This window comes from Musca domestica, unplaced genomic scaffold (genome assembly GCF_030504385.1).
Source record: "Musca domestica strain aabys unplaced genomic scaffold, Musca_domestica.polishedcontigs.V.1.1 9, whole genome shotgun sequence".
In the NCBI taxonomy this organism is placed as follows: domain Eukaryota; kingdom Metazoa; phylum Arthropoda; class Insecta; order Diptera; family Muscidae; genus Musca; species Musca domestica.
Window position 1 is genome coordinate 14,941,116 of NW_026712435.1, and position 13,800 is coordinate 14,954,915.

The following is a 13,800-nucleotide window of genomic DNA, read 5'->3' on the forward strand; positions in this document are numbered from 1 at the left end:
TCCTAATAATGAAAATATATTATCCACGTTATCCAAATAATGAAAATATGTTATCCGCGTTGTCCAAATAAAGAAAATACGTTATCCACGTTCTCCAAATAATGACAATATATTATCCACGTTATCCAAATAATGAAAATATATTATCCACGTTATCCAAATAATGAAAATATGTTATCCATGTTATCCAAATAATGAAAATATGTTATCCACGTTATCCAAATAATGAAAATATATTATCCACGTTATCCAAATAATGAAAATATGTTATCCACGTTATCCAAATAATGAAAATATATTATCAACGTTATCCAAATAATGATAATATGTTATCCACGTTATCCAAAAAAATAATGAAAATATATTATCAACGTTATCCAAATAATGAAAATATATTATCCACGTTATCCAAATAATGAAAATATATTATCCACGTTATCCAAATAATGAAAATATGTTATCCATGTTATCCAAATAATGAAAATATGTTATCCACGTTATCCAAATAATGAAAATATATTATCAACGTTATCCAAATAATGATAATATGTTATCCACGTTATCCAAATAATGATAATATGTTATCCACGTTATCCAAATAATGAAAATATGTTATCCATGTTATCCAAATAATGAAAATATGTTATCCACGTTATCCAAATAATGAAAATATATTATCCACGTTATCCAAATAATGAAAATATGTTATCCACGTTATCCAAATAATCAACGTTATCCAAATAATGAATATATGTTATCCACGTTAACCAAATAATGAAAATATATTATCCACGTCATCCAAATAATGATAATATATTATCCACGTTATCCAAATAATGAAAATATATTATCCACGTTATCCAAATAATGTACAGGGTGAGATAAACTACACTTTATTTTAAATTTTATTGAATGAAAGCAAAAAAAAAAGAATGTCGAAAATAACAACAAATTTTAGAATAAGTTAAGATTAGTTCGAATTGGTCACCTTTGGCACGAATTATGGCCTTCAAACGGCCAATGAAACCGTCACACGCTGCCTGAATGTAGCTCTGCGGTATTTTGGCCCATTCCCGGCGAAGCGCTTGCTTGAGGTGATCGACAGTTTGTTATTTTTTAGTGCCAACCTTGCTTTCTAAAATACTCCAGACACAATAGTCCGACGGATTGGTATCCGGAGATTTTGGTGGCCATTGTGCGCTGGAAATAAAGCGAGGAATCTCATTTTGTAACCATTCTAGGTTGGCGCGTGCTGAGCGCGATGGTGCTGAGTCCTCTTTGGAATGTCCAAGGTCTGTGGCCAAAATATTTGCGTGCCCAAGGCTTTAATACACCCTCCAAAATATTTTCGCGATAATATTCGGCATTTATTCTGATGCCACGTTCGAATAAAACGAGCGGAGAGCGACCATCGGCTGTTATAGCGGACCACACCATCACCATGGCCGGCGCTTGAGTTCTGGTGGCCAACCGAAGGTGCACATTTTCCGCTGGCCTCTTTGGCAAGTTAACACGATCATTTTGTTTTTTACTGCTGGACAACGAATGTTTTCTCATCGAAGAAAACTAAATTCGGCGGTTCACCACTTTCGGCTAAACGAAGCGAGTCTTGAGCTCTTTTGAATCTATTTTCTTTCTATTGCGGTGTAAGTTCTTACACTTTTTGGAATTTCAACGGCTTTACCCCGAGCTCAATATTTGCCGAATGGAATATTGCGATATGTTCAGCTCACGAGCAATTTTTCGGCCACAGCGACGAGGGTTTCGATCAAGTTGCTTTTTTACTTTTCGAACCATTTCTGTTGATGTTCTTGTTTTCTTCCGTCCACTTCCTTAACCAGTAACGAGCGATTGTACGAGACACAAAAGATTTATTCACATTTAAATGCTGGAGTGCTCTAACGATAGCCACTTGTGGTTTTCCAGCCAAATATAAAGAAATCATATTATCACGCTTGAATTCCATCACGAATAACTTTTTTCTGGAAAATTCTCACCAAAATGCTTTTGTACGCTTGTAAACAATATAATGAGCTGTCACTGGAATAATTTTAACAGCTGTCGAACGTGTGGTTTAGAAATGACAGAAGTCTGAAGTTGATTGCAGTTTTTTCATCTCACCCTGTGTGTCCAAATTACCACAAAAGTGGAATTATCCAAATGACGTCATTTAAATATTGTTATAATTTTTTATGTGTTTTTTTATTTATTTAAGAAGTACTACAAAAATCCATATCTGCTTTATCTCAATATTTTTTTGGCAATATATCCATGTTAGCTAATAAAATATTATGAGAAAATATTATTTTCGTAATTCTCAATAAAAAAAGAATTACGCACAGACCTCAATTGTTTTTGCAAAAGAAGCGATGTCTAATCATTGTTTAAAAATAGTTTATGCTAAATTTGTTCTACACTTGAAGATCAAAATGCCCAAATGCTTTTTGAAAAACAGAAAACATCCACCCACACATTCACATAAACAAAAAACAACATTACGGCAATCGCCTAATCCAAAATATCCATTAGATTACCCAGTTTATCTATTTTCCCACTATTTACGTTCTCAAGAGAATTTTGCTTTCATCTTGCGTTTTATGTTTTCTTGCCATTCGGTTATTGTTATTGTTATTTCCTTACTAACGCATTCACTTGGCAAAGCAACTCTACCTGCCATGTTGATTACTTAAAGACCCTTTGATCTTTTTCCGTTTTTTTTTTTTTCATTTCATAAGAGTTTGAAAAATTGCTGACCAAGAAGAAGAAGAAGAGTGGTGTGTAAAACAGGTATCAGAAATATTTATGTGTGTATGATGTTAGCCTGTAGTAGAAACATAAAAATGTTTCTCTCTCCTCTTTAGAAACAAGTTAAAAGAGATAGACAGACAGACAGCCAACTGAACGCTATTGTTGTGGGCAATTGTGCGTGGTCTTTGTATGTTGTATGGTTGACGGCAGGCCGGCCGTTCGTTCGGTCGGTCGGCTTGTCAAGGTCAGATAGTCCACTTCCATTATAGTTTAATTCCATTTAATTATACCCTCACGCTTACGATTTGTGTGAATCAGTCAGTACATAATAAAAAATACATTAGATATTGGAAAGAAAATTCACTTCTTCTTCGAATTTAACGGAGGCAAATATTTTGATTTCTTTGGAATTACTGCAAGATTTTTTGTGAATTCGAATAGAATTATTTAGATACGCATTTGTAAAAAAAATGTCATAGTTATACCTTACAACACTATGTGTTGGGGGTATTATAAGTTTGATTGGGCCAAAAATTATGTAAAACTTTGAAATATTGGTTTCCCCACATAGGAAAGTATATATGGATCTTCCTCTGTCCGCCTTTCCATGTTAATTTGTAATCACTCTACAGGTCGCTTTTTTTTGTTTTTTTTTTTTTCATATTTATTATCGCATTCGATTTTTTCAATTTGGCTTATAATATAGAAATGTATGTTTTGTAATAATTTTTTTATTACAACACATGTTGCGGTTATTATATACAGATTGCAATTATCGTCCGATCCTCACGAAAATTCTCACAAGGGTAGGGTTAGGCTCAGAAGGGCTAGGTCTATTGTTTTCAAAATGTCCGCAATATATGTAGGGGTTGAAATGGACCAACAACTAAAAATGTTCCTGATTTTGCAGCCGTTATAAAGTTCACAAATAGAAACCAAAGGACACGAAATTTCGCATGAAGTTAGAGATTAGGACAGCGGGTAGAATGGACCACTAATTTTGTGTGAAAAAAATACCAACATTGCTTACAGATGGTATCCGAAATACACAATAGACGAACTTCTGACTTTTTTATGCTGATTTCGTTGACAAATATAGCCAAATATCTCAGACAAGCAAATCATATATATGAGTCTAAATATAGACATACAGAGGGGCCTATTGCTTTTAGAGATGATTGCAAAATATTTAGGGGTTCAAATGACCAAAAAATAGAAAAAAATCCCTGATCACAGAATTTGAAGCTAATCGACATGCCTGAGAAGAGAGTTAAGGACAGAGAAGAGTTCTATCATTTTGGATGACCATTGGATTATATTTAGCTGTAAAATGGACCACAACAACTAACAGCACGACGGAGTGCGTAAATATTGGACAAATATCCCTGGTCAAAATGCTAAGGGTAATATCTGGGCAGTGCTCCGTAACATTATTATCTTCCTGAATGGATTTGGACATAAGGGGGCTTCTAACATATTGTAGTGTTGTAGGGTATCACATGGTCGGGCCAACAAACTATAGACTTTGGCTTATTAGTTTTATATGTATTAGATGAAGCATGAAAATTGAATACTTCGGTCGAATATATCTGGTACCTCACGAACATTTCAACATTTTCTAAATATTATCATACAGGGTGAGATAAAAACAAAAACTGCAACAAAGTCAAACGCCATCATTTTTACTTTTTTAATTTTATTGAATGAAAGCCAAAAATTTCGCATCAAATTTTAGGATAAGTTTAGATTTGTTTGAATTGGTCACCTTTGGCACGAATTATGACCTTCAAACGGCCAATGAAACCATCACACGCTGCCCGAATGTTGCTCTGAGGTATTTTGGGCCATTCCCGGCGAAGCGCTCGCTTGAAGAGATCGACTCTTCGGTATTTTTTAGTGCCAACCTTGATTTCCAAAATACTACAAAATACTGGACTATTGTCCAACGAATTGGTATCCGGAGATTTTGGTGGCCATTGTGCGCTGGAAATGAAACGAGGAACCTCATTTTGTAACCATTCTTGGGTGGCGCGTGCTGAGTGTTGTGGTGCTGAGTCCTTTTGGAATATCCAAGGTCTGTGGCCAAAATGTTTGCGTGCCCAAGACTTTAATACACCCTCCAGAATATTTTTGCGATAACATTCGGCACTTAGGATAATATTCGGAGAGCGACCTTCGGCTGTTATGGCGGCGCACACAATCACCATGGCCGGCGCTTGAGTTCTGTTGGCCAATCGAAGATGCACATTTTCAGTTGACCACTTTGGCAAGTAAACACGATCATATTGTTTGTTTACAAACTGTTGGACAACGAATGTTTTCTCATCGGAGAAAACCAAATTCGGCAGTTCACCACTTTCGAACAAGCGCAGCAACTCTTTAGCTCTTTTAAGTCTATTTCCTTTTTGTTGCGGTGTAAGTTCTTGCTCTTTTTAGAATTACAATGGCTTTACCCCGAGCTCATTTTTCAATATTTGCCGAATGGCAAATATATATTCAGCTCACGAACCATTTTTCGGCCACTACGACGCGGGTTTCGATGAAGACGCTTCTTTACTTTTCGAACCATTTCTGCTGATGTCGCTGTTTTCTTCCGTCCACTTCCTTGACCTCGGGCTACGCTACCCGTATTACTGTAACGAGCGATGGTACGAGACACAAAATATTTATTCACATTTAAATGCTGGTTTTCCAGCCAAATATAAAGAAATCACACCATCACGCTTGAATTCCATCACGAATAATTTTTTTTCTGGAAAATTGTCAGCAAAATGCTTTTGTACGCTTGTAAACAATATAATGAGCTCTCACTGGCATAATTTTAGCAGCTGTCGGACGAGTGGCTTAGAAATGACAGCAGTCTGAAGTTGATTGCAGTTTTTTCATCTCACTGTATATTATATCTGTATATCTATTGGCTCTTTGTGGCAATTTGGTAAGTACTTACTTCCAATGACGAACCCATGTTATTATAAAGGGTTAGGATGCTGTTCTGTGAGATGCCAATAAACCCATTATTTGGTAATGCGATTTGCAGGGTTGCCGTAATAACAAACTAAAATTTTTCTCTCTTTGCCAATGTCAGCCGTTGTATAACAAATGAGATTTCTCTCTCATGTTTTTGCTTTAGGCATACATGGATTTATAGAGTCTTAAGGTGCATATTATGGATTTCTTTGCTGGTATATGTCATCGAAGGCTTTCAATGTATAAGAAACAACTTCGGCAGAGTTCAAGAGCGGCTTTGGCATCCATTTATGATATGCCACAAAATAAGTCATGCGGAGACTTCAAGCTGCATATGTGTACCCTCACCTTTATATATCCTTATTGCCAGAAAAAGTAGGCCTTTTGAATCAAAATAGAATTGGGAGTAATTATCCCCAAGCTCATTAATTTTGGCCCTGAAATCAAATCCTAAATTGCCCTAAATGTAGGTATTTCGCTGATTTATTCATAGTTCTGGGAACTGTTTTGAAACAATTCTCAAAACTTTCCCTCCGTTTTCTCCAAAATATATGGGCTATTTCAAAATGCTTTCTCCTTACACTTTTCCACAATGCTGTTGCAAATGTGTGCGTGAAGATGGTTCTGACCCTGATGATTTCTTAATGTAAATTATGTGACGATCTTCAAGTGTGTGGTTGACTTCTAATGGCATCGTCGCTTGATACCGCAACTAAAAGTGTCAATATCAATATTTCATGTGGTTGTCCCCATGAAAAATTTAATGGATGGAAATGCCTTTTCATTGAGGTTCTCATATCGAAATGTTTTTAATATCTGTGATAAGAGAGAAACTTATAAGTAATTCTATATTTGCCCGAACAGACCAACTAAATGTTGCCACTCAGTATCGAAAATAATTCATTCGTTTAGAAAGAATATTTCCAGTCTAACTTCCCCAAACGGGTGCGGTGTCTTTCATTTATTTTTAAATTATCCGCTGATTCGGTAGAGCATAACAGCAGCAGCAGCAGCAGACCAGAAGACTAAAGAATTGAAACGGTAGACCCAACGAAGCGTAGAATCTTTAATTATTTTGCCTTTTTCACTGGAAATATTTCACTTTGAGTTCTCGTGAGTTCTCCTCTCGTTTTATGAACTAGAATTAGTTTCTTTGCTCGATGCGTATGTAGCTACGTACAAACATACATACATACATATATCTCCTTCACTGGACCACGTTTCTAACAATGGCAGCATGTTTTTATTGTGTATCTGTCGGCTTTTGCCGCTGCTGCTGCCACGGCCACATCGAACGTTTGCTTGGATAATTTATTATTCTAAACGATAGACAGATAGTTTAAATGCCAACAATTTTAATGGGTTATTAATTAACGGTTATTTTGATAATGTTATCGTTTCTTTGCTCGGATTAGTCGAATGCAAGGGGGCAAAGTGGGTTTTGGGGGCGAAAGGTAAACGGGGAGCGATGAGTTCGAGTCTTTTGGAAATGGTTTTGAAAATTACGAAAAACCACACAAAAGGGGGAGGTGGGGAGTATTGAGGAAAGTTTCTGATTATAGGGATGCTATCATAATGGACAGGCATTTTAAATGAATTTTCCAATTGACTTGTTTTTAATAATTCCGTTGGTCTTAAAATAGGATAAGAAAAATCACCAGCTATAAATAGCTAAAAATTTTTGTTAGGAAAATATTTTTCTTGGAATTCTTTTTAAATTATTTTTAGTACATAATTTCAAGTGACAAACAAATTTTTTGGCAGTCATTTCACTGATATCATAATCACGTTATTGCAGGAAATTGTGTAAAAAACAAATATTTCTACGCCTTAAATAAATTATTTATCAGAATCATGACCAGGAATATTTTCGTGGAAAAATATAATAAAATTTAAAACTGATAAGTTAGTAAATTTATAACTTATATTTCACCTTTAAATCTTATTCGATTTTTTCCACGAAAATTTTCAGGCTTATCATCCGGTGTTCTAGAGAGTAAATTCAAGTGAAATCGCTAAGGCTTGCCAATACTGAAATGGCTTATAACAATTGAATACCTTCCACCATTTTGAAGGAATTTGGAAATTGAAATAAAATACGTTGAAAAATAAAAATACCGATTATAACACAGGCCTTGTTCCAGAACCTGTCAGGATGTAAAAATGTTACTACGATAACCTATTTTTCCTTTTATGATATCAAATAAGTGTTTTCCCAGCAGATGTATAACCTCAGCCTATTATTTATTTCCATTATTTATATTTTGACCTGAATAATGATTATTCAAAATGTTGACCCATTACGGGGATTGTACCAAAGGAGTGGGCCGATATTTTCCATATCTGACCTGAGCCTAATATAATTAATTATATCCTGCCCGATTTGGACTATATTGCTTCCTTCTGTTTACATGAGATATGCAATAATATGTGGAAAATTTTGAAATACGAGTGAGGTATCGGGCATTGCGGTCCGAGTGTTCTACTTTATCTAATTCTGATAAAAGAAAATAATAATATGAAATTTAAAGCAAATTGTGACCCTCTATCCACCTTTATCTACCAATTTCACACCAGATCATGTGTAAATAAATATGTTGCCATGCGTGACATTGAAGAAGAGAATCTAATGTTTCTTTCGCATTTGATGAGAGCCAATTTTTTGCCCGCTTTGGGGGAAGTATCACAAAAAAGGGTGGATATATCCCATATTCACACCAGATCTTCTGTTTGTAAAAATATTGCAATATGTGAAATTTAAATAGAAACAGATGCTTATTTTGCATTTTCTGAACTTCATGGTTATTTAAAATTTTGACCCGTTGTGAGGGAGGTGCCAGAGGGAGTGGACCGATAATACCCATCTTCGAATCAGATCTTGTATTTATAGGAATATTGGATTGTGTCGAGTTTGAAAGGAATTCGAAGCCCAATTCGGGTTTTATGAGCTTCATGATTATTCCAAATTAAGAACCGTTATGGGAGAGGTGCCAGAAGGAGTGGTCCATTCTATTCATTCTTTATACCAAATCTTGAGCTGCTAAAAATATTAGGATTTGCGAAATTTGCAGACAATCGGACTCTTATTTCACATTTTGTTAAGTTATAATTTTTAAAAATGTTAACCCTTCGTTGTGGAGGTACTTGATGAAATGAATCGATATATATATATTCCATTTTTTTGCATATGATCTTGTTCTGGTAGAAATGTTGAGATGTACGAAATTTAAGGTTAATTGGATTCTTGTTTCTCATTTGATAAGACGTTGTAATTATTCGAAATTTTGACGCTTTGTGGGGAAATACCAGAAAAACTGATCCTAAATAGTCCATCTTCACACAAGACTTTTTTGTTAAAAAAAAATGTATTGAGATATTGAGATGTCCGAAATTCGAAGAGATTCTGATACTGTTCCGCATTTTAAAAGTGTTATAATTATTCAAAGGCTGTAGCACCCATTACGAACTTCAAATACGAAATTTAAAACAGTTCCGGTTAATAGTGTCGCAAATGTCATCAAAATACCGAATAAAGGGAAGTACCGTTATATGGGAGCCATGCGATAACGTCGGCATGCATACACCTTTTTTCCGTCACAGGTTCTAGTACTTATTACGAACATCAAATATGAATTTTGGAACATTTTTAGATTTTAGCACCCATTAAGATCTTCCTATACGAAATGCCGGCAAATAATGTCGCTAACATCTTCAAAATACCGAAAATATCGGGAGATAACGTTATATGGGGGCTATTTGAAAACGTGGACGCAATTTATTGTCATAGTCTGCAGTAGCCATTACGAACTTCAAACACGAAATTTGAAACAATTTTAGTGTCGCTAAAATCGTTAAAATACCGAATATAGGGAGTTACCATAATATGGGGGCTATACGAAGACGTCGACCTGCATATGTCATTTTGTGTCACAGACGTTAGTACCCATTAAGAACTTAGAATACGAAATTTATAACAATTCCGGTAAATAATGTCGCTAAAATCATCAAAATAGTGAATACTGGGAGGTATCGAATTATGGGGCCTATACGAAAACTTCGATCGACATGGTCCATTTACGAACTTAACCTGCCTACTGGCAAAATTCTCATGTGTTCAAAATTTTAGCCTTCCAGCTCAATTAGTTCGAAAGATAGCGTGATTACAACAGGCAGACGAACATCGCTAAATCGACTAAGAATTTCACGACGATCCAGATCTATATACTTTGTAGGGTCCAATATAATAATATATTAATATACCCTCCATAGAATGGTGGAGAGTATAAAAATCTGAATTTCGAACAATGAATATCAGCAAATGTCTAAACGGAAATAAATGTGTAAAGATTCCGACTTATTTTTGGGAAAATTGTATTTTTTTGGCACTAAATTTCCTTAGACGTTAACTGAGGTCAAGAATTTTTGTGTATTCTACTTTATCACACTGTCCCACTGTCTCCGCTACGGATTAAAAATATTCCCAATTGTGTCCTGTTTTTAATGATGCTTGCAAACACAATCATTTATTTAACCATTACCAACCGTTTTGTTGGCCAACAATTCTTATTATCTACAAAATTGGAAAATGTCTATCATTATGATTTGCAAGGGAACACCACAAAATTGTCGCCACTAATCGCATTTTATCCTAGATAAATCTTGTTGTATATATCACATACACACAAACAACTTGCGTCTTATTTTCATTGTTGTAAATCATTCTATTTGCCTACCCAACCACCGCCTCCAACCTACCTACCTTTTTCATTGAAATGTTGTGGCAACGGGATGTCTATCGCCTCAAAGTCTCCACGAACATCATTACAATGGAGTCCATCTTTGGAATTGGAATCCCGGCGCTGCAAACGACGATTGCGATTGTGATGATGAAGACTGTGTGATTGATGATGATGCAGCGACGAGGCTTGATGGTGATGCGGTGCTTCCAAATAGCTGTTGGCGGTATCCAAATCATGTGAAAAATCCAAACTTTTCGCTGAGGCAGAGGCCACAAGAATTGTGGCCAAAACCCCAACAACGAGAATGAGTTTCATTGAATTGTTGTAAATATTTTGGCAGGAGAGAGGTTTTAAAGCCATTTCTGTTGGATGTGATTTATAGGTTTGCAAGGAAGGGTGCAGGATAAATTTATGTAATTTTTTATGCTTTATTTTATTTTCAATTCTTTTGTTGTTGTTGTTTTTTTTATTTGTACAATTTATACAAAATACACAATTTTTGCATTTATTTTTTATTAATAATTAATCTCCTCCAGGGGCTTAGCACATTTTCACTTTTTTAACAAAATTTTTAGGACACTGTTATACAAATTATTTTTGTATAGACCCTTAGAATTTTCTTTTTTTTTTTTAATAAATTTACTCTTGGACACCAGACATTACTTTTTTTATTTTTTTTTTCTTTTCTTTTTTAATAGCTATTTTGTTTCGATCTTATGTATTTTTATTATTTCCTTATTTTCGTTGAACTTTATTTGTATTCCTCTTCTTTCTTTACTTTACTTTGCTATCTTATCGATTGATTTACTCTTTTCTTTTCATTTTTTTTATTTGTTGTATTTTTGTAATCTATTTTTTAGTTATTGTGTATTTTTTTATTTTTTTTTTTTTTCTTAAATTTCCTTTAACGTTTCACTTCTTTGACGTGATGGTGTTGTTGCAGTTGTTGTTGGCTTCTACTCTTGCTCTTTTGTTGTATATGTTTAGCCGGTATATGCCACTATTTTTTTGATGGGGCTCTTTGGCTTTGGCTCAAAAATTTGTTGTTTTATTCGATTCACTCACAAAAAAAAAGCAAACGACAACAACTGTGCCAACAACAAGGTGACAGCGGCGGTTAAAAGGGGAATCGGTAAAACGAAGTGGAAATCATTTACACGACACTGCACAAGATTACGACAAAATACGCACGCACACAATCACATAAATGTTGTACTCCGTTGTAAATGTAGCAAACACTCTCGTTTACTCGCCACTCACTATAATTTTATGCCAGAGCAGACTGACGACCAACACGACGAGCACGATGGTGATGACGAAGAACAAACAACGTTGGCTACTCAACTGAATGGTGGAGCTTGAAAGAACAATGATGTCTCGTTGCTTGGTCTGAGATGCGGCCAACGATGTTGACGTCTCAGTTGCTGAGTTGCCTGGTCGGACTGACTGAGACACACACAGAGTGCGAGAGAGAGTATGAACTGAGAGAGAGATAGAGGTTTTGTGTGGCTGATGGTATGAAGTTACGCCAGACACCACGGCTGTTTTGTGAATACTTTTTGTTTTGTTTGTTTTTGTTTTCTAACCGGCTGCTCTTCTTGTTGTAGTTCTGGTTTGGGGTTGCGCTGTTGTAGTTGTTGCAATAAAACCAATGTTTCTATTGTTGACGTTTGGGGTGTTGGGGACGAAGTAGGTTGTATGTTACGCAGGTTGTTTGATTATACTAAACAGTCACGAGCCCCATCAAGCTCACACACAAAAACACACATTGGCATTAATTTAGGCAGCCAACCAGACAGACGTCTTTTTTTTTTTGAGATAGGAGTTGCAAGGGGTTTTCAAACTTGTATCAGATGATTATGTTATTGCTTTATGAATATATTGAGGGGGGCTTTATGGTTGATTTTTTTTCTCCTTCACTTTTCTTGTCACACACTAGGAATCATCAAACTTCTCTTAGTCGTTTGGTTGGTTGGTTGGTTTGCACAAAACTTCTTGTTTCTGTTTTGACTTGGCTCTTTTCGCCTTGCAATAAAATTGCCTGATTTTTTTCAATTTAATTGAATTTATTTTTTGATTATTCTCTCAAAGAATACACATTTACAAATTATTTGAAATTTATTTTTAATTCACAAATTCATTCAATGGTATTCCATTGCTGTTTGGTTTTCTATCTTTTTAACACGATAGGTAGTAATGTAGACGAGATCTACCCTTTCACGCCAACAAATCGGTATGGAACACAGAAAATAATCGATTAATGTTCCGCCGTTAATACCTTAACCATCCAATCGCATTGAAAACTCGTACTCAACTAAAACATGTTTGAAGTGTGCGATAGTTTTCGCAGTTGCTATGGTGGAGGGTTTGATAACATACGCTGCAGCGCTGCATTTCAAACACATGCCAAAGGCATGAATTAATAGATATAGAACACGTTGGAGCCAACATATTGGTTGCGTGCTGCATGTCGCATACAGTAGAACCTTAATAAAGTGCTTGTGATAAGCTAAATTAATAGCAGTTATTTTAAGAAAGAGGTTTTGACAAATTACTAATATTTAGGAAATGTTAATATTATTCCAGTGACAGATCATTATATTGTTTACAAGCGTACAAAAGCATTTTTGGTTAGAATTTTCCAGAAAAAAAGTTATTCGTGATGGAATTTAAGCGTGATTTTGTGATTTCTTTATATTTGACTGGAAGACCACAAGTAGCTACTGTAAGAGCACTCCAGCATTTAAATGTGAATCAATCTTTCGTGTCTCGTACCATCGCTCGTTACCGTGAGACTGGTAGCGTTGCCCGACGTCAAGAAAGAGGACGCAAGAAAACAGCAACATAAGCAGAAATGGCTCGAAAAGTAAAGAAGCAAATTGATCGAAACCCGCGTCGCAGTGGCCGAAAAATGGCTCGTGAGCTGAATATAGGGCAATATTCCATGCGGCAAATATTGAAAAATGAACTCGGAGTAAAGCCATTCCAAAAAGTGCAAGAACTCACACCTCACCGGAAAAAAATACTGAAAAGAGCTAAAGAGTTGCATCGCTTGGCCGAAAGTGCTGAACTACCGGATTTGGATTTCTCCGGTAAGAAAACATTCGTTGTCCCGCAGTTTGTAAATAAGCAAAATGATTGTGATTACTTGCCAAAGAGGTCAGCTGAAAATGCACCTTCGGTTGGCCAACAGAACTCAAGCGCCGGCCATGGTGATGGTGTAGGCCGCCATAACAGCAGATGGTCGCTCTCCGCTCTTATTAATTGACGTGGCATCAGAATAAATGCCCAATATTATCGCGAAAATATTCTGGTATTAAAGCCTTGGGCACGCAAACATTTTGGC

At 35.6% G+C, this 13,800-nt stretch overlaps 1 protein-coding gene across 1 annotated transcript in view; it reads right to left on the reverse strand.

Moving 5' to 3' along the window:
- LOC101898792 (division abnormally delayed protein) overlaps window positions 1-12,760 on the reverse strand; it is a 270,655-nt gene extending 257,895 nt beyond the window's left edge. The window contains exon 1 of the mRNA XM_059131732.1: window positions 10,475-12,760. Coding sequence (XP_058987715.1) covers window positions 10,475-10,814 — 340 coding nt within the window. The 5' untranslated portion in view covers window positions 10,815-12,760. The remainder of the gene's footprint in view (window positions 1-10,474) is intronic.
- Between the last annotated feature and the right edge of the window lie 1,040 nt (window positions 12,761-13,800).